Genomic DNA, 19,301 nt, shown 5'->3' on the forward strand with positions numbered 1-19,301 from the left:
GCGGCAGTTCACACTGCCCTATGCGAACTGCTGGGAGTGTCAGTGAAATGTTAATGACACCCCCAGATCAGTTTGCATATCGCAGTGCGATCTGCAAACTCTGATCGCATGGTGTGAACACCCATGCGATCCGATTCTGCTGCGGACCAAAAAAAGGGTCCCGTGCGAGTTTGCGGCGGGTGCGGCGGGTGCAACGCGAATTCAGCCATACTATCTGTATGGCTGAACTCGAATCGCACAGAGATCGGATGTGATTTGCACTGCAGTGCGGTGCGAATCACATCCGTTCTCATAAACCGCTGCAATGTGAACCCAGCCTTAGTGACACTGGCGACGGGGGGTGATCACGGGGTTAAACCTTTATTGGGGGGGTTAGGGGGGTACCTTAGAACTAAAGGGGGCTAACCCTAACTGCCCTAACAGTTATTACAGTCACAATTGACACCCGCCGGGTGATCAGGGGGTTAAACCTTTATTAGGTAATAAATGGCGGGTGCCCTGAAACTATAAAAAAATAACTAACCAACCAGCGTCACCTGTAAGGCCGCGTACACACGCGCGGACTGTTGGCCCAACTTTGTCCGTCCAACAGTTTGAGCGAACAGTCCGCTCAAACTTAGCATGGACGGACATGGCCACACACGACGGACGAACAGTTTGCTGAAACCGTGCGCGATGACGTGAACGGCACGTACGACGGGACGAAAAATACGACGTCCTATACACTGCAATGCAACCTTCCGACGTGGAAATCCTTTCTGAGCATGCGCGAGACTTAGTTGGCCGAACAAGCCTACACACGAGCGAACAGTCCGCTGAAACCTTGTTTCAGCGGACAGTTTTTCGGAATTTCCGTAAGACCTTGTTCGGCAAACTGTCCGCTGAAACTGTCCGCTGAAGCCCCACACACGAGCGGACTGTCCGCCCAAACACTGTTCAGCGGACAAGGTTGGGCGAACAGTCCGCGCGTGTGTACGCGGCCTGACAGTTATATGGTGATCACTGGTGAAAGGGTTAACTAGGGGGCAATCAGGGGGCTTTATGCGGTAGTATATGGGGGTCCCTGGCACTATAAAAAGCTGCGGCGAACCTAAATACCTACCTGCCTAACTAGCGTCACCTGTCACACTAATACAGCGGTCAGAAAAACGATTGCTTATTAGGCTGGGTTCACACTGGAGCGATGCGGGAACGCCACGAATCCGCGGCGGGTTCCCGCATCGCATGCCTCCCGGCGGCAGTTCACACTGCCCTATGCGAACTGCTGGGAGTGTCAGTGAAATGTTAATGACACCCCCAGATCAGTTCGCATATTGCAGTGCGATCTGCAAACTCGGATCGCATGGTGTGAACACCCATGCAATCCGATTCTGCTGCGGACCAAAAAAAGGGTCCCGTGCGAATTTGCGGGGGGTGCGGCGGGTGCGGCGCGAATTCATTATGGCTGAACTCGAATCGCACAGAGATCGGATGTGATTTGCACTGCAGTGCGGTGCGAATCACATCCGTTCTCATAAACCGCTGCAATGTGAACCCAGCCTTAGTGACACTGGCGACGGGGGGTGATCACGGGGTTAAACCTTTATTGGGGGGTTAGGGGGGTACCCTAGAGCTAAAGGGGGCTAACCCTAACTGCCCTAACAGTTATTACAGTCACAAATGACACCAATGCAAAAAAAAAAAAAAAATGCTATTGGTGTCACTGTGACTGGGGGGGCAGGGGTGATTGGGGGGTGAAGGGGGGGTGTGAGTGTGCCTGGCATGTTCTGCTGTGAAGTGTCGTGTTGGTGCAACTCACCGATCCTCTCTCCTCGGTGCCGGAACGAAAAATACCGACACGGAGGAGAGATTACATCACTTCCTCTCCTGTGTTTACATTACAGGAGAGGAAGTGATGTCACGCCTCACTTCCATTCGCCAGGAGCGATCGAGAGGGGGTGGCCATGAATGAATGGCCGCCCCCTCATCCCGGATCGCTTCTGAACGAAAACCGATCGGGCCCCCCCACCCGCGGGAAGGCAGGGACGTACATGTACACCCATATGCCTGCCCGTGCCATTCTGTCGACGTACATCGTCGTGCGGCAGTCGGCAAGTGGTTAAAAAAGGACTGGATTCTTTCCTAAATCTACATAATATAACTGAATACTAGCATTTATAGGTAAAATTGATCCAGGGAATATCCAATTGCCTCTCGGGGGATCAGGGAGGAATTTTTTATCTTGCTGTAGCAAATTGGATCATGCTTTGCTGGGTTTTTTGCCTTCCTCTGGATCAACTGTGAGTAAAGTATTTTGTATCTAGTCATAGATTAGTATAAAATAGTGCATTTTATAACTTTAAACTGTCTCATAATAAAAGACAGCCATGGACAGCTTTAGGCCTTTTGATAACAATACAAAATGGCACATAAATTAGCTTCATAGCTTTTACATCTTAGTTTATTTATTTATACTGTAACATGGCAATTTGCACACTATATGAGCTGGATTTTTCAAAGAACGTACATGTTTTTGTATAAGCTCTAGGCATTGAACATATATACTACTAAAACTAATAATAATAATAGCTGTCATATGGTAAAAGTCAATCCTGATTTCTGAGAGAATAGACATCACCAACAACTGTAATATCACTTCTGAACTATACTGATGTTAAAATGTTTGAATGTCAAACATTTAGCTTCAGGGTTAGTGAGTTTATTAAAAGACGACGAAGTGCCACCTGCTGGCACAACATAAAAGTGAACATGAACTGGAACATCTAATCTGATTCCGTTCAGCTGAGATGAGCAGGTACAATACTGACATCTGATGGTCATAGAGAGGATTAACATTTAAGAAAACAGAATTATAACTAAAAAGTTGTCCCTCAGTCCTTGCAGCAAAATAATATATAGGATTATTTTTTAATGTATCAAATGCAATATACTAACAAATGAAAATAAGATTCAGAGCTGTATTCATAAAACGTTGTTGAATTCAGGCACATTATCCATGTTCATCACCACATTGACCATGTCCGATCGCTTTCACTCTTGCTGTTTGTGAACATTGATACATTGTGGTGCTTGCCGGGCAGTGCAAATTGTGGTTTATGCAAATGAAGAGTCTGGACTAGATTGGTTGCAAAATGTATATTGTGACATTTGACAGCAGGAGGGTCCCTATAGGGAATCATTGATAGAACCACAATTGACCTGCTGCTAATAGCAAATGATAAAAGCAACCACAATCATAAAGTATAACATTGACAATGTTATAACAACCTGTAAATATCAAATACCTGGATTATTGTCACCTAAAAGAAAAGCACATTTTGTGTGAATGTAAATGTTCCAACAAACGTTTGATGAGGCTGGCCATCTTACAATAGATTGGCATATATAAACATGCAAGTACCATCAGGCTTCCTAAGGGGGGAAGCCACAAGTGCTTGGTAAAGTATACACTGAATGTTTAAAGTGTTACTAAACCCAGGACCCTGCATTAAGTATATTTAGCTTAACACAGTACACAGAACAGACAAATGCAATTATTTTAGTAAATATAAATGGCTAAATACCTTTTCTCATATATAGCACTCTTGTGACTTTTATCTTTATCTTTTTAAGCTTGTGGGGGGGTTTTCATTCTCCTCTGACTGTCCTATGAGACTGCATGACCCATAACCCTCTGTCTGGATAATGATGATTGGCCCTGTGCACATTACATGCACACTCCCAAAAAAAATAAAAAATTCTAGCAATACAAACCAAACTGAGCATATGCAGAGTGCCTCCAACGCTCTGGACTAACATCAGATGGATTGAGGAGTAAAAAAAGTGTAGGATCAGAGAAGACAGAATCAAACAGCCTTTTTGCACAATGCAGAGGATTAACCCTGTAGGTTCCACAGTGAGTATAAAAAGCATGCTTTACTGCATATAAAGACTGATTTTACTGTTGTCGGTTTAGTAGCACTTTAACTATTGCTTATAACATCACTTAAAAAAAAAAAAATCCTTAATCACTTCATCAGTGTTTTTTTCATATGGCAGGCCTGGAGATGTAAGAAGGCCTCCCAGTTCACAAATGGCCATCTACTCTCTTACGTCTGGAGGTACCTTTACTTGATTAAGCAAACGTGTAGGTAAAGGTAGCTGGTTCTGCACTCTAAACACAAATCTTTTATCAGCACGACAATGAGTAATTCAGGAATCTATTATTTACCGTCTAAAACTATTCATGTGTAATATATATATAAAGTATTTCACAAAAGTGAGTACACCCCATGAAATTTTTGTAAAAATTTCATATCTTTTCAGGTGACAACACTGAAGAAATGGCACTTTGCTACAATGTAAAGTAGTGAGTGTTCAGTTTTTATAACAGTGTAAATTTGCTGTCCCCTCAAAATAACTCAACACAGCCATTAATGTCTAAACCGCTGGCAACAAAAGTGAATATACCCCTAAGTGAAAATGTCAAAATTGAGCCCAATTAGCCATTTTTCCTCCCCGGTGTCATGTGACTCGTTAATGTTACAAGGTCTCAGGTGTGAATGGGGAGCAGGTGTGTTAAATTTAGTGTTATTGCTCTCACTCTCTCATACTGGTCACTGGGAGTTCAACATGGCACCTCATGGCAAAGAACTCTCTAAAGGATCTGAAAAAAAGAATTGTTGCTCTACATAAAAATGGCCTAGGCTATAAAAAGATTGCCAGGACCCTGAATCTAAGCTGCTGCACAGTTGCCAGCGATTTAACAGGACAGGTTCCACTCAGAACAGGCCTCGCCATGGTCCACCAAAGAAGTGGAGCGCACATGCTCAGCGTCATATCCAGCGGTTGTCTTTGGGAAACAGATGTATGCGAACTGCCAGGATTGCTGCAGAGGTTGAAGAGGTAGAGGGGTCAGCCTGTCAGTGCTCAGACCATATGCTGCACACTGCATCAAATTGGTCTGCATGGCTGTCGTTCAAGAAGGAAGCCTCTTCTACAGATAATGCACAAGAAAGCCCGCAAACAGCTTGCTGAAGGCAAGCAGACTAAGGACATGAATTACTGGAACCATATCCTTTGGTCCGATGAGACCAAGATAAACTTATTTGGTTCAGATGGTGTTAGGCATGTGTGGTGGCTACCAGGCAAGGAGTACAAAAACAAGTGTGTCTTGTCTACAGTCAAGCATGTTGGTGGGAGTGTCATGGTCTGGGGCTGCACGAGTGCTGCTGACACTGGGGAGCTACATACAGTTCATTGAGGGAACCAGGAATTAAAACATGTACTGTGACATACTGAAGCAGAGCATGATTCCCCCCCATATGGAAACTGGGCCGCAGGGCAGTATTCCAACATAACAACCCCAAACACACCTCCAAGGCTGAGGGTAAAGGTGATGGACTGGCCAAGCATGTCTCCAGACTTAAACCCTATTGAGCATCTGTGGGGCATCTTCAAACAGAAGGTGGAGGAGAGCAAGGTCTTTAACATCCACCAGCTTCATCATGTCATCATGGAGGAGTGGAAGAGGACTCCAGTGGCAACCTCTGAAGCTCTGGTGAACTCCACGCCCAAAAGGGTTAAGGCAGTGCTGGAAAACAATGGTGGCCACACAAAATATTGACACTTTGGGCCCAATTTGGACATTTTCACTTAGGGGTGTACTCACTTTTGTTGTCAGTGGTTTAGACATTAATAAATGTGTGTTGAGTTATTTTGAAGGGACAGCAAATTTACACTGTGTATACTCACTACTTTACATTGTAGCAAAGTGTCATTTCTTCAGTGTTGCCACATGAAAAAATATAATAAAATATGTACAAAAATGTGAGGGGTGTACTCACTTTTGTGAGAACCTGTATATTATATTACAGGTTTAAAAAGATGCATGTTTATATCATTTTCAAAACAAAAATATTTGGTGTTAAAAGGAACATACATAAAAAAATATGAGGGCTGCCATTGTAGATGTCTTTCTGAAAATAATAGCTGCCTGGCTGCATTATTCTGAGATAAGCAAATAGAACAAGCAAGCAGATCAGGAATTAAGCGTGAAGTTAGACTGTCCTAATAAGTATACCTGCTTCATGTCAGTAATATAGAAATTACTAAATCCACTGGACCATTATGACAGCTAGGAAGCTTTTTTTTAGAAGGAACTAGGATTATTTTAAAGGGACCTGTGAAGGTAGTTTTTACCTGGAAAACCTGAGACTCTGAATCAGTGCTGGATGCTGCCAATACCTGACTTCTGGATGAAGCGCTAGATTTGGGCCAATTAAACCTATTGCAATAGCAAGTGCAATTGCATGCCTATGCTTGCAATAGGCATTGGAGTCATTCCTGGAGTCATTCCTGGAGTCATACAAAGAAAGCCTCGGGTGCGATAGCAAGAGACATCACAATAGGTTCAAGATATTCTTTTGAGATGAAATTTACCTCCAGTTGGCTTCTTGCAGAAATGGATTCTTGCTCACTCTCAGTCTGCTTAAACTTAAACAGCCGTCCAACCAAAGTGATACTGTCTGAAGCTCTTAAAATATTAATAAATGTGTAAATGCTTGAAACAGGTAAAAAAAAAAACACAAAAATAAATTAATTAAATCATTGCCAAATTTACCTGATAAACAATTGTTACTAAGGTCCACTTGTTCCAAAGAGATAAAGGAATTAAATGTTGCAAGATGTGTCAAGCTGTAAAATCATAACAGGAATATTAATGTATTACCTATCCCCTGTTAAAAATCTACTATTTAATTTGAAAACACCAGTATGTGCAATCAAATTAGTAACATTATGCCCATGTTCACAATAATACATGTAGCACTAACCCCCGAAGGAGCTGCTGGTTTGATTGGGCTTACCGTTACCTTCTTCACCTCGATTTGCATCTAGGGGTTTCCCGTGGTAGATGGCCCAGAATCTTTAGAGACTGACGACAGATCCGCTTAAAGGAATTTTTATTTTTTATTTAAGGAACAGTTTCTTAGTATAGGATCAGAGGGTTAGGAGGAAAATTTAGGTACTCTTAGTGTCAAAGTCAATAATAAAGAACTTGCTTACTTTGACTAAATCCAGAGAATAGCCATTCACAATTGGATGTTCACTCAAGTTGGATAGTCCCCCTCTCACAAGGCCTAGCAGCCAACAAGGTGCTTAAATCAGGAATAAGTCTCTGCCACAGACATTATTGTAGAACACGTAGGAAACTAGGACTTGTAGAACACTCGTGTGATACCTGGATCTTTCAGCCGGTTTGGCAGTACCCACTGTATTCACTTAGGTACTTCAGCCCTACCAGGCTCTTGCTAAGAAGCCAACCCGTACGTGGCCTTCTTCTGAAGAGTCCTCCCCTTGATATCTACGAAGTTGCTGGGCTTCTCCACGACCGGAGACGGCACCATACTACCTCCAAATCCTTTCCTTAGTTTCCCTGCCTCGGGCTAGCCAGCCCCGAGACATAAAGTCAGGTGGACCCGCACCCCAGGCCATAGCCTTCCTGGGGGCTCCAGGAAGGCCTCCTGACCAGGACCATGGAGTCAAAACATACTTCTGGACCGGAACCCTGAACCACGTGACATCCGCATCTTAAGTACCCTCTCCCAGAAAGCACAGCAAGAGTGACCCTCCCACTGGGCTGGCTCAGAGAGAAAGTAACCTTAAAGCACCCAACCAGACTGTGGTTCCATGCCTGCCAGAAGAGACAGTGTCCCTTATGGCCAGGCTGAACACCCTATAGTCTAGTCAGACTGAGGCTGAGGTCGAAATTTGGAACAATTATACCCAAACCAAACTGCAGTTTAGGTGTAACTTTAAATTTCAAAACATATAGCGCATGCTCTTCAGGAGCCGGCGCTACATACAAAATAGAACTTCAAGTTGTTTCAAGCAGATCTGCTCAATGCAGCTTCAACTTCAGGAATAAATGTCTGTATGTTCAGCAGAGGGAAATGTGATTACAGACTTGTTGAGCAAAGATATGAAAAATAGGAATTTTGACAAACCTATAAATTATATATCTTGGATAACAGTACAAGAATCAGGAGTAGATTCTTAGACCAGGGTGATATATCCCGCTACCTTCAGGTCATAGGACGCTGGCAAGACTTTGCTGAAAACGAACCCCCTCCCCCCCCCTGTATACCCATATAACTACAGCCCACTGAATGTAGCTCCAGTTTTAAATCAAGCAATAAATATATCACAGAAAAGAGGGGAGGGACCTGTGTCCTGTACTGTACTCCAAAATATAGAATTTACAGGTATGCCAAAAATCTTTTTATCTTAATTTGTGCTAAAGAAATGTTGCACTGCTCTTTCAAATATAAAATGCAATTGTTATAAATGAAACAATATGGTAATTTAACACCAGTGAAAAGGTCTTGCCCAGAATGAATGACAAAAACATCAAATATGAATTCAAATAAGGATGCAAAAATAGAAGGACTGCTCAGCTTGTAAAATCTTTGAGCTTGATAGGGAGAGGGAGGACATACAAGACTCAGGGCAGAGTATGAGTGTTGTAGGCCAGGGAGGCTTGTGTAGAAAATGGTCCGTATATTGAAGCTAGTCACCTCGTATAGTGAAGGGTAAAGTGCCAGTGACCTGGAGACCTCAAGGAATCTGCCAGCAGAACTGAGGAAAATTCCAAAATTTTCATAGAAAGATGCAACAGTAGGTGTACAGTTGTGTGAAAAAGTATTTGCCCCCTTTCTGATTTAAATTTTTTTTGCATATATTTCACACTGAAATGACTTAAATGATCAAAACATTTTATTATTACACAAAGATAACCCGAGTATATAGAAAATTCAGTTTTTAAATGATGATTTCATTTATGAAGGCAAAAAAGCTGTCCAAACCTGCCAGGCTTTATGTGGAAAAGGTAATAATGTGCTAAACCTAATAACTGGTTGTGCCACCCTTGGCGGCAACAACTGAAATCAAGCATTTGTGATAACTGGCTTTCACATTGCTGTGGAGCAATTTTGGCCCACTCTTCTTTGCAAAATTGTTTTAATTCAGTCACTGTGGAGGGTTTTCCAGCATGAACGGCCTGTGTAAGATCATGATACAGCTCGTCTGAGCTTTGACTAGGCCACTCCAAAACCTAAATTTTGCTTTATTTGAACCATTTGGAGGTGGACTTGCTGTTGTGTTTTGGATTATTGTCCTGCTGCATAACCCAAGTGCACTTGAGCTTCAGGTCACAAACTGCTGGCCGTACAATCTCCTTTAGGATTTTCTGGTAGAGCTCATAATTCATGGTTCCATCAATTTTGGTAAGTCGTCCAGGTCCTGAAGCTGCAAAGCAGCCCAAAACCATCACTCTACCACCATTATGTCTGATTGTTGGTATAATGCTCTTGTTACGAAATGCTGTATTACCGTATATACTCGAGTATAAGCCGAGATTTTCAGCCTCTTTTTTGAGGCTGAAAGTGCCCCCTCGGCTTATACTCGAGTCACCGCTGTCTGACTGCTCGATCAGCGTATCGAGCAGACAGACGGCGGACATTAAAATTCAAAAGCCGCGCCTCCTTCTCCGCCTCCGCCTGTGATAGGCGGAACACTGAATTTCCCAGCAGTCAGTGTTCCGCCTATCACGGACATCCGTGATAGGCGGAACACAGGCTGCTGGGAAATTGAGTGTTCCGCCTATCACAGGCGGAGGACGGAGGCGCGGCTTTTGAATTGTAGAATGGCCGCCGAGAAGAGCGGCGATCCTGGAGCGGCGATCCATCGGCACGGGACGGAGGAGGCACGGGACAGAGGAGGCACGGGACAGAGGAGGCACGGGACAGAGGAGGCACGGGACGACGGCGGCTCGGGACGGAGGCTTGGGACACAGGTAGGCTGGACACACACACAAGGCTGCACGGACACACACACACACACACACACACACACACACACACACACACACACACGGATGGATGGATGGATGGATGGATACACACACACACACACACACACACACACACACAGGGATGGATGGATGGATGGATGGATACACACACACACACACACACACACAGGGATGGATGGATGGATGAATACACACACACACACACACACACACAGGGATGGATGGATGGATGGATACACACACAGGGATGGATGGACGGACACACACACAGGGATGGATGGATGGATGGATGGATGGACACACACACAGGGATGGATGGACGGACACACACACAGGGATGGACGGACACACAGGGATGGACAGCCATGTCTCACCCTCGGCTTATACACGAGTCAATACGTTTTCCAGTTTTTTGGGGGTAAATTGGGGGCCTCGGCTTATATTCGGGTCGGCCTATACTCGAGTATATACGGTAGTTTTATGCCAGATGTAACGGGACGCACACCTTCCCAAAAGTTAAATTTTTGTCTCATCAATCCACAGAATCTTTGCCTAAAAGTCTTGGGGATAATGAAGATGTTTTTTAGTAAATGTGAGATAAGCCTGTGTTCTTTTTGGTCAGCAGTGGCTTTGGTCCTGGAACTCTCCCATAATTTCTCTTTCTTATTGTTATTTCATGAACACTGATCTTACTTGAGGCAAGTGAGATCTGCAGTTCTTTAGATGTTGTTCTGGGTTCTTTTATGACCTCCTGGATCGGTCGTCGTCATGCTCTTGGAGTAATTTTTGCAGGCCGGCCAAGTTATCTCCATTTGTTGATAATGGCTCTCCCTGTGGTTCACTGGAGTTCCAAAGTCTTAAGCCTCATACACACGATAGGACTTTGTACAAACTTTCCCTTGGATTTTTGTACAAAGGGCGTCGGCCCTGAACTTGTATTGCATACACACAGCAGGACTTTTTTTAGCCAACTTTCACCAAATCATGTGGTTTTTCTGCTCTTTACCGCCACCTTTGGTCAACTTCTGTATTGTTGTCTGATCTTTTGCATTGGTTCCGAGCATGCCTGTTTGTACTTTGTACAAAAGTCCTATGGTTTTCTGTACACACGATCAGACTTTGCTCCATCGGACTTTTGTTGCCAGAAAGTTTGTCCGTTCGCACAGCCAACAAAAGTCAGATGAAAACCAAAAAAGTTTGTCTGATGGAGCGTACACACAGTCGGATGTTGCTCCAAAACAGCTAATTTGCATGTTTGTTGTCAAAATGTCTGATCGTGTGTATGGGCCTTTAGAATGGCTTTGAAACCCTTCCTAGACCGACACATGTACATCACTTTGTTTCTAATCTGTTCTTGAACTTTTTTTAGATTGTGTGGCTTTTTGTGATCCGTTAGCGTGCTTCACTTTCTAAGACAGCTTCTATTTATGTGATTTCTTGTTTCAACAGGTCTGACAGTAATCAGGCCTGGGTGTGGCAAGTGAAATTTAACTCAGCTTTCCAAAAAATTGTGGTTAATCACAGTTCCTTCATGATTCAGCATGGGAGAGGGCAATTACTTTTTCACATAGGGCCAGGTAGGTTTAAAGAGCTTTTTTGCCTTAATAAATGAAACAATAATAAAAAAATGCATCTTGGATTTACTCGGGTTATCTTTGTGTAATATTAAAATTTGTTTGATGATCTGAATCATTTAAATGTGAGAAACATGCAAAAAAAATAAAAAAAACATTAAAAGGCAAATACCTTTTTACTGTATACAGTGCCTTGAAAAAGTATTCATACCCCTTGTCATTTTCCACATTTTGTCATGTTACAAGCAAAAACATCAATGTATTTTATTTAAATTGTATGTGATAGACATACACAAAGTGGCACATATTTTGTGGAAGAAAAATGATAAATGGTTTTTCAAATTTTTACAAATAAATATGTAAAAAGTGTGGCGTGCAATTCTACTCAGCCACCCTGAGGTATTCAAAATCTGGGTGCAATAGGAATAGACTATGGCTCTGAAACTGTATAGCACTTTGCTACTAACTCACTCTTTTTACCAAGCACCAAGTTGAGTCCTGAATGCAATATGCAATGCCTGAAACAAACATTTCAGCTCAGCCCCACTGTTTCCAAAATGTATATTGAGATAAACGATCCATAAACTGATGGTGAGCCATAAGGCGGTAAGCAGTCAGATCCTGAGAGATGTTTTGATGAACAAAATGAAGGAAAAAGTGGAATAAAATATATTCTCAAAAAAGGTGAAGGGGTCCATAACCCAAGGACATAGCGAAAAAACTGGGGCCTCACAGAAAGGGCTGGTTAATATGGTTACACTGGGAGGCAGCTTCCAACAAATCGTATGCCAGTGTCAAAACACCTGATGGTAACAGCATATAAGCCCATGGTCTGAGAATCAATTTCTGTGCCCTGTACTGTACGATTAAGATATATGTACTGTATTTTGGTATATTTTTAATTTTGCAAACAGCTATCCTAGGTGTTTTCTGCAAGTTAAAAAAAATTCAGCGGGGTTAGGATTTCCCGTCAAGCCTAATATCAAGATATTATCTGATGTAATACAGCAGGTTTGACACTTTATTCCTTATTGTTATTCTTACATACCATTTTATAACTACCTGTTTTTTGAGACTGAAATCATTTGCAACAAAGGTAGCCAATATGATGACATCTCTCTCAGTGTTGTGAGGTTGTTTTCATCCAAATACAGTTCTCTGAGGAGCACATGATTATCCAACTTAGGAATCTGCCAAAAAAAAATCAGCTTGGTAAATTCATTGATTTACACATTGTCTTATGAACACTGGTTTCTTCTAAACACTGTTTATCCTGAGAGGAGAAAATCCGTGTTATAAACTCAACTAAGCTGCATTTCAAAAGAGGTTTTTTTTTTTTTAGAGTTTAACAGAGTTTGGGAGTTTATTTCATTGGCCAGAAGTTTTGTTTATTCTGGCCACTGAAATAAACACTGAAGTGCTAAACGTGCCTAGAGTTTATGCACATTTATGAGCTTTTATGGGGCATTCAGTGTTTTTTGTGGTCAAAGAACTGCTCTTGAACGTGATTTTAGGGCCCACAAACTCCCCTGCTGAAAACTGCTAAAAACGTCCATGTGTGCATGAACACATAGGATAACTAATGCAGCAGTGTGCATGGGGCCTTATAGATCACGCTTATACACTAAGCCCTTGTACACACGGTCGGAGATTCCGACAACCAAATCCGTCGGATTTTGTCTGTCGGATTTTGTCCGAAACTGTTGCATGCACACGGTCGGACAAAGTTGTCGGAAAATCCGACGTGATGACTTATTTCGTTACGACGGGACTACGTTCACGCTAGTAGCCAATAGCTTTGGTGTAGGAATTTGATCTGAGCATGCGTGGCACTTTGTCCGATCGGAATTCTCTACACATGATCGGAGTATGTCCAATCGGAGCATTTTGTTGGAAAATTTTACCAACAAGTTGGAAAACTTGGTCCGTCGGATACTCCGATGGAAACAGTCCGATGTAGACCACACAGTCGGAATATCCGACAAGAAGGTCCGATCGGATACATTCCGTCAGAATCTCCGACCGTGTGTACAAGGGCTTAGGCTTCATGTACATGGGACGTTTTTACAAACTCTGCCGATCGATTTAATTTGACAGATAGTAATCCACGTGTAAAACATCCATTTTGCTGCATTTACATGCCGCGGCTAGTGCCATTTTGCCGCATTTGCATTTAAAAAATAAATAAATAAAATAATGAAAAAACGCCTGTAAACAAAACATGGCTAAAACGCGTGTTACCATGTTCAGCTGCGTTTAGAAGCGATTGACGCTTGAAATACCTGTAAACTCAGCTTCTGAATGCATTTTTTTGGGTTTCAAAAAATGTCTCTAAACTCAACTGCCTAGAAGCGACTATAAATGACCCTGTGTACATGCACTGATAAGATAACAAAGGAGAGTTCAGGGGCAGTTAAAAAAAAAAAACTCCCAACTGCTCCAAAACATCCGTTTACCAGCAGCAGTTAAGGCCTCATGTACACTGCTGCTGGTAAACGGACGATTAGGAGCAGCTGGGCATTTTTTTTCAGCTGCCCCTGAACTCTCTTCTATGTTATCTTATCAGTACATGTACACAGGGTCGTTTATATAGTAGTTTCTAGGCAGTTGAGTTTAGAAGCATTTTTTGGAATGCAAAAAAATGCACTCCGAGCAGATGTTCAGAGGCATTTGAAACTGCAAATGCCTGTAACAGCCTGTAAACGCTGCTAACTCACGTTTAGCAGCATTTCATTTACAGACATTTTTATTTATTTTTTTCAAAAACGTTTCTAGATGCAAACGGGACTAAACACGGCATGTAAACACGGCTAAACTGAGGTTTTTAAATGACGGTTTCTAGCTATCAAGTTAAATCGGTCAGGAGAGGTTAAACAATGTCCCGTGTACATGAAGACTAATGCCCTGTACACACGGTTGGACTTTCCGATGGAAAATGTGCAATCAGATCGTGTTGTCGGAAAATCCAATCGTGTGGGGGCTCCATCTGACTTTTTCCGTCAGAATCTCTGACACACAAAGTTTGAGAGCAGGTTCTAAAAATTTTCGACAAAAAAATCTGATCGTTTAAATTCCGAACGTGTGTAGACAATTCCGATGGACAAAGTGGCACGCATGCTCAGAATAAATTAAGAGACCCCAACTATTGGCTACTGGCCAGTTCATAGTCCCGACGTACGTATTGTACGTCACCTCGTTAAGAACGATCGGATTTTCCGTCAACTTTGTCCGACCGTGTGTATGCAAGATAAGTTTGGCACAAAATCCGTCGGAAAAAAATCCAATGGATTTTGTTGTTGGAATGTCCGACTGTGTGTTCAAGGCATTATTGTTAAAGTACATTCACACGGGCATCAGCCATCGAGAGTCAGTTGTATGCAAAAACAGCCTCTTACCAACTCCGAATGCAGGCAGTGTGAGGGCGTTTCTGATAAGTTTCTGGCCACATACAAACTGGCCACAGCTCATCAGCCATGTTGTCTGTGGGCATAGCACTGAGTGCAGCTACATAAAGAGGCATCTTTTCAGCCACCTCTGAATACAGAAAACTATCTGTGCCTGGCTGCCCATGTAAATGAGGTCTTAAACATACTAACAAACTGTGTTTTCTTCCAAGAATCCATTTAGCTTACTCTTTTTTGTTTCTAGGAAGGTTAAATATGAAAAATATTGTGGAAAATCGCTGACAGTTCTTCAGCCAAACACTTCATACATAAAGGCTTCTCTAAAAGTGATCACAAGCAGTGGCTCATGAGCAATCTTCTCCCTTAGATACTACATGTCAACAAATGCACAACACTGTAATCTGCCTTCACTGAATGCCTTTAGATATCTCATGAGCATGACTCGAATTAACACCTAATTTATACATTTGTAATTGCTCTGCTACTCTGTACCATGCAGACTGTAGCTAATTATATGATTAAAATATTCACAGCAGTATTTTTTTTTTTCTGTATTTTTAGTCTACTGTTCTGCCAAGGAGCAGTTTGTGGATTGCATTAACAAACTATGTAGAAGCAAATATATTGTTTATGCAGCTATACATTGGACTTAAATGTCTATATGACATCCTCCAAAGGGGAAGTACATGGCAACACCCAACAGTCTATGGCAGCGATCCCCAACCTTTTTGGGACCAGGGACCGTTTTCATTGCAGCAAATTTTCCTAGGGAGCGGGGGTGGGGGGGGGGGGGGGGTTGGGGGACCGCTGGCGGAGGATGATAGTTGTGGTGGACAAGCTGGGAAATGGAATGGTCACAAAGTCTGTCCTCAGCCCCCTTCACACCACAACTTCCCTTTACAGCACAGTCCCCGTTTATATCAGTGTCCACAGTCCCCCTTTACAGTGAAGCCCCACAGTGTTTTTAGTTCTCCTTCACATCACAGCCTCCGTTTACATTACAGTGCCCCTTTATAGTGTAGTCCCCTTTACATCAATGTAAAGGGACTGTTCTGTAAAGGGGGCACTGTAATGTAAAGGGGACTGCACCATAAAGGGGACACTGTGATATAAAGGGGACTGCACCATAAGGGAACTGTAATGTAAAGGAGGGCTGTGATGTAAAGGGGGCACTATAATAAAACAGTGCCCCTTTACAGTGCAGTCCTCTTTATATTACAGTGCCCCCGTTACATCGCAGGCACCTTTACATTACAGTCCCCTCTATATGACAGTGCCCCCTTTACATTACAGTCCCCTTTATATCACAGTGCCCCCTTTACATCACAGCCCCCACCCCCTTTACATTACAGTGCCCTTGCAGTCTGAACCCTCTCCTCCTTTCCCCTCTAACATCAATCTCTGCCTCCCTGCTCACGACTTCTACCTGCAGGGCAGAGGCTGTTAACAGTCTGTGTGTCCTCTCCCCGCTCCTCTCCCCACCAGCCAGGCCAACTATGTCATCCTTTCATCAGAGCAGGGGGCGAAAGGAGCTCTCCATTTTGATATGTAGCTCCTCCTGCCCTGTGCCCTGCTTATAGGATGACATTGTCGGCTGGGCGGGTGAGCGGGCGGAGGATTTGGAAGAGGACACACACAGGCATGGCCGCAAAGCAGTAGGTGAGCAGCTATTGCGGTCTGTGATAGCCCTGTGCAGACCACAGTGGCCGCTCATCTCCTGCTGTGCGTCCCGGTTAGCAACAGTCTTGTCTATATTCCTATCGCACATTTTCTGAAAAACAAGGCTCATCAATAGTGGGTGTTGTAAGGATTACCAGTTGGATCCTGAAAACATCAAGCAAGTGTACATATTCGCCAGCACACCAAGGATCTACAATCACCATCCAAAGGTTTTTATTGCAGAGAGATCACACCACTGAGACAAGTGCAACACTTTGGAGTCATGCAATACCTCTTCGTCAGACATGTAATGATCTCTCTGCAATAAAAAAACCTTTGGACAGTGATTGTAGATCCTTGTTGTGCTGGCAAATATGTACTCTTCCCGGTCAGCAACAGTCCGTAGGTTGGGGACCTCTGATCTAGGGTACCAGGCAGCCCATGTGCGATTCTTGTGTAGGGTATTGTCTGTTCAATGAAATGATGATTCGTAGAAGTTGATTTTCATAAAAAAAAAAATCACAAGTTGGAAGACAGTGGATGGGTAGTTAGAAACCTTTGTCATGCCAACAGTAAAGCATCTTGAGACCATTCATGTGTGGGGTTGCTTCTCAGCAAAGGGAGTGGGCTCAATCACAATTCGGCTCAAGAACACAGCCATGAATAAAGAATGGTACAAAAACATCCTACGAGAGCAACTTCTCCCAACCATCCAAGAACAGTTTTTTGATGAACTATGCGTTTCCCAGCATGATGGAGCACCTTGCCATAAGGCAAATGTGATAACTAAGTGGCTTGGGGAACAAAACATCAAAATTTTGGGTCCATGGCCAGGAAACTCCACAGATCTTAATCCCATTGAGAACTTGTGATGAATCCTCAAGAGGTGGGTGAACAAAGAAAAATAAAAACGCACAAATTCTGGCACATTCCAATCATTGATTATGAGAGAATGGGCTGTCATTAGTCAGGATGTGGCTCACAGGCTGGTTGACAGCATGCCAGGGTGAACTGCAGAGGTCTTGAAAGAGAAGGGTCAACACTGCAAATATTGACTCTTTGCATAAACTTATTGTCATTAAAAGCCTTTGATACTTATGAAATGCTTGTAATTCAGTATACCATTGTAACATCTGACAAAAGATCTAAAAACACTGAAGCAGCAGAATTTGTGAAAATTTATATTTATGTTATTCTCAAAACTTTTGGCCACGGCTGTATGTTACTATGTACTGTAACTAAAGCAAATAAACAACAGAAAAGTGATTTATAGAGAAGTTAAATCATGCAAAGCTATGATTTATTAAATGAGCCAATGGACAGACCCCAGAAAACCAGAAAAGAAGAGAATGTCAACTTAATATAGTGACCAGTCAGATTGCAGCTGTCAAATATTTTGTAGGCTACAGAACAAAGGCTACTGCTGTTATTGTGTACCTGGAAAAGTCAGATTTGCATCACTGGAGCCTGTAATGGCAGCCATACATGCATCAAAATGTAGCCAGTTCAGCAGTGACCAGATGAATTTTGATCTATGTACGGGCAGGCTGGTTGTACAGATCTACTGATCAACTTCCATACATCCAGCTTGTCAGAGTTTTTCTGACTAATCAGTGCTGCTGACAACACTGATACCTGCTGTCAGAACACAATAGCACAGCGAGAGCGATTCTCCCATCCACATCGAGTGTGTGGATGGGGAAATCAGGGCTTTTTTTTTTTTTTTTTCAAACTGCCGGTTGAGCAAAAAAAAAATCGTGAATGTATGGCCAACTTAAAGCGGAGGTCCACCCTAAAGTGGACCTTCCACTCATCGGAACCCTCCCCCCCTCCGGCGCCACAATTGGCACCTTTCAGGGGGGAGGAGGGTGCAGATACCTGTACAGTACAGGTATCTGCACCCACTTCCGGGATAGCTCTCTGCGGAAAGGGGCGTAGATTACGCCCCTTTCCGAAAGTCCCCCGCTGCCTGCTGGGAAACACACAGATCCCAGAGGCTGCGGGTCCATCCTTATTGCGCAGCGCGACTCGCAGTAGGGAACCGGGAAATGAAGCCGAAAGGCTCCACTTCCTGATTCCCATACCCAAGATGGCGGCGGCAGCACCCGAGAGACGATCGAGAGATCGGCTTCGGGTGCCGACATCGCGGGCGCGCTGGACAGGTAAGTGTCACTTTTTTAAAAGTCAGCAGCTGCAGTATTTGTAGCTGCTGGCTTTAAAAAAAAAAAAAAAACGCGGACTCCCGGCGGACTCCCGCTTTAAGCATGAAACATTTGGCACCCAAAATAGTACCCTCCAGCAAAATCTTTTTATAAATAATTTTCTTTATTTACTGGTCCTAACCTGGTTTAGGATGTTGTGGCAAAGTTTACATAAGTTTGAGATGACTGTTGATGGGTGAAAATGCATGGCTGACAAATACAGAGGGGAAAAGAAATATTTGATCCCCTGCAGATTCTGTAAGTTTGCCCACTTACAAAGAAATTAAGTGTCTATAATTTTTATCATAGGTGTATTTTAACAAGTTCCCGACCGGGGCACGCCGATGTACGTCGGCAGAATGGCACGGGCAGGCATATTGGCGTACAGGTTCGTCCAATCTTCAATGCTGCCCTGCCATTGCGAGCGCGCCACCGCCGGCGTGTTCGAGTGCCGGTCGGGACCCCTGTGAGTACGGTCCCCCGTGAGTCCGGTCCCGCGGACTCGAACGCCATGGGCATACCCGCGATCGTCTCACAGGGCTGCTGAATAGAGGAAATGCCGTGTAAACAGCATTTTCCCATTCTGCCTAGCAACTAGTGACACTGATCTCTG

The 19,301-nt window shown here is 43.4% G+C and overlaps 1 protein-coding gene across 2 annotated transcripts in view; it reads right to left on the reverse strand.

Annotated features, from left to right (window-relative positions):
• The window catches only part of LRRIQ1 (leucine rich repeats and IQ motif containing 1), a 332,917-nt gene that overhangs the window by 214,375 nt on the left and 99,241 nt on the right, over window positions 1-19,301 (reverse strand). For both annotated transcript variants that reach the window (XM_077471833.1, XM_077471832.1), the window contains exons 11-13: window positions 12,487-12,614; window positions 6,602-6,675; window positions 6,421-6,514 (exon numbers count right to left, since the gene is read on the reverse strand). In XM_077471833.1, the coding sequence (XP_077327959.1) occupies window positions 6,421-6,514; window positions 6,602-6,675; window positions 12,487-12,614 (296 nt within the window). The remainder of the gene's footprint in view (window positions 1-6,420; window positions 6,515-6,601; window positions 6,676-12,486; window positions 12,615-19,301) is intronic.

This window comes from Lithobates pipiens, unplaced genomic scaffold, assembly GCF_037356315.1.
Source record: "Lithobates pipiens isolate NorthernLeopardFrog02 unplaced genomic scaffold, aLitPip1_a1.2 Scaffold_8, whole genome shotgun sequence".
NCBI classification, from domain to species: Eukaryota; Metazoa; Chordata; class Amphibia; order Anura; family Ranidae; genus Lithobates; species Lithobates pipiens.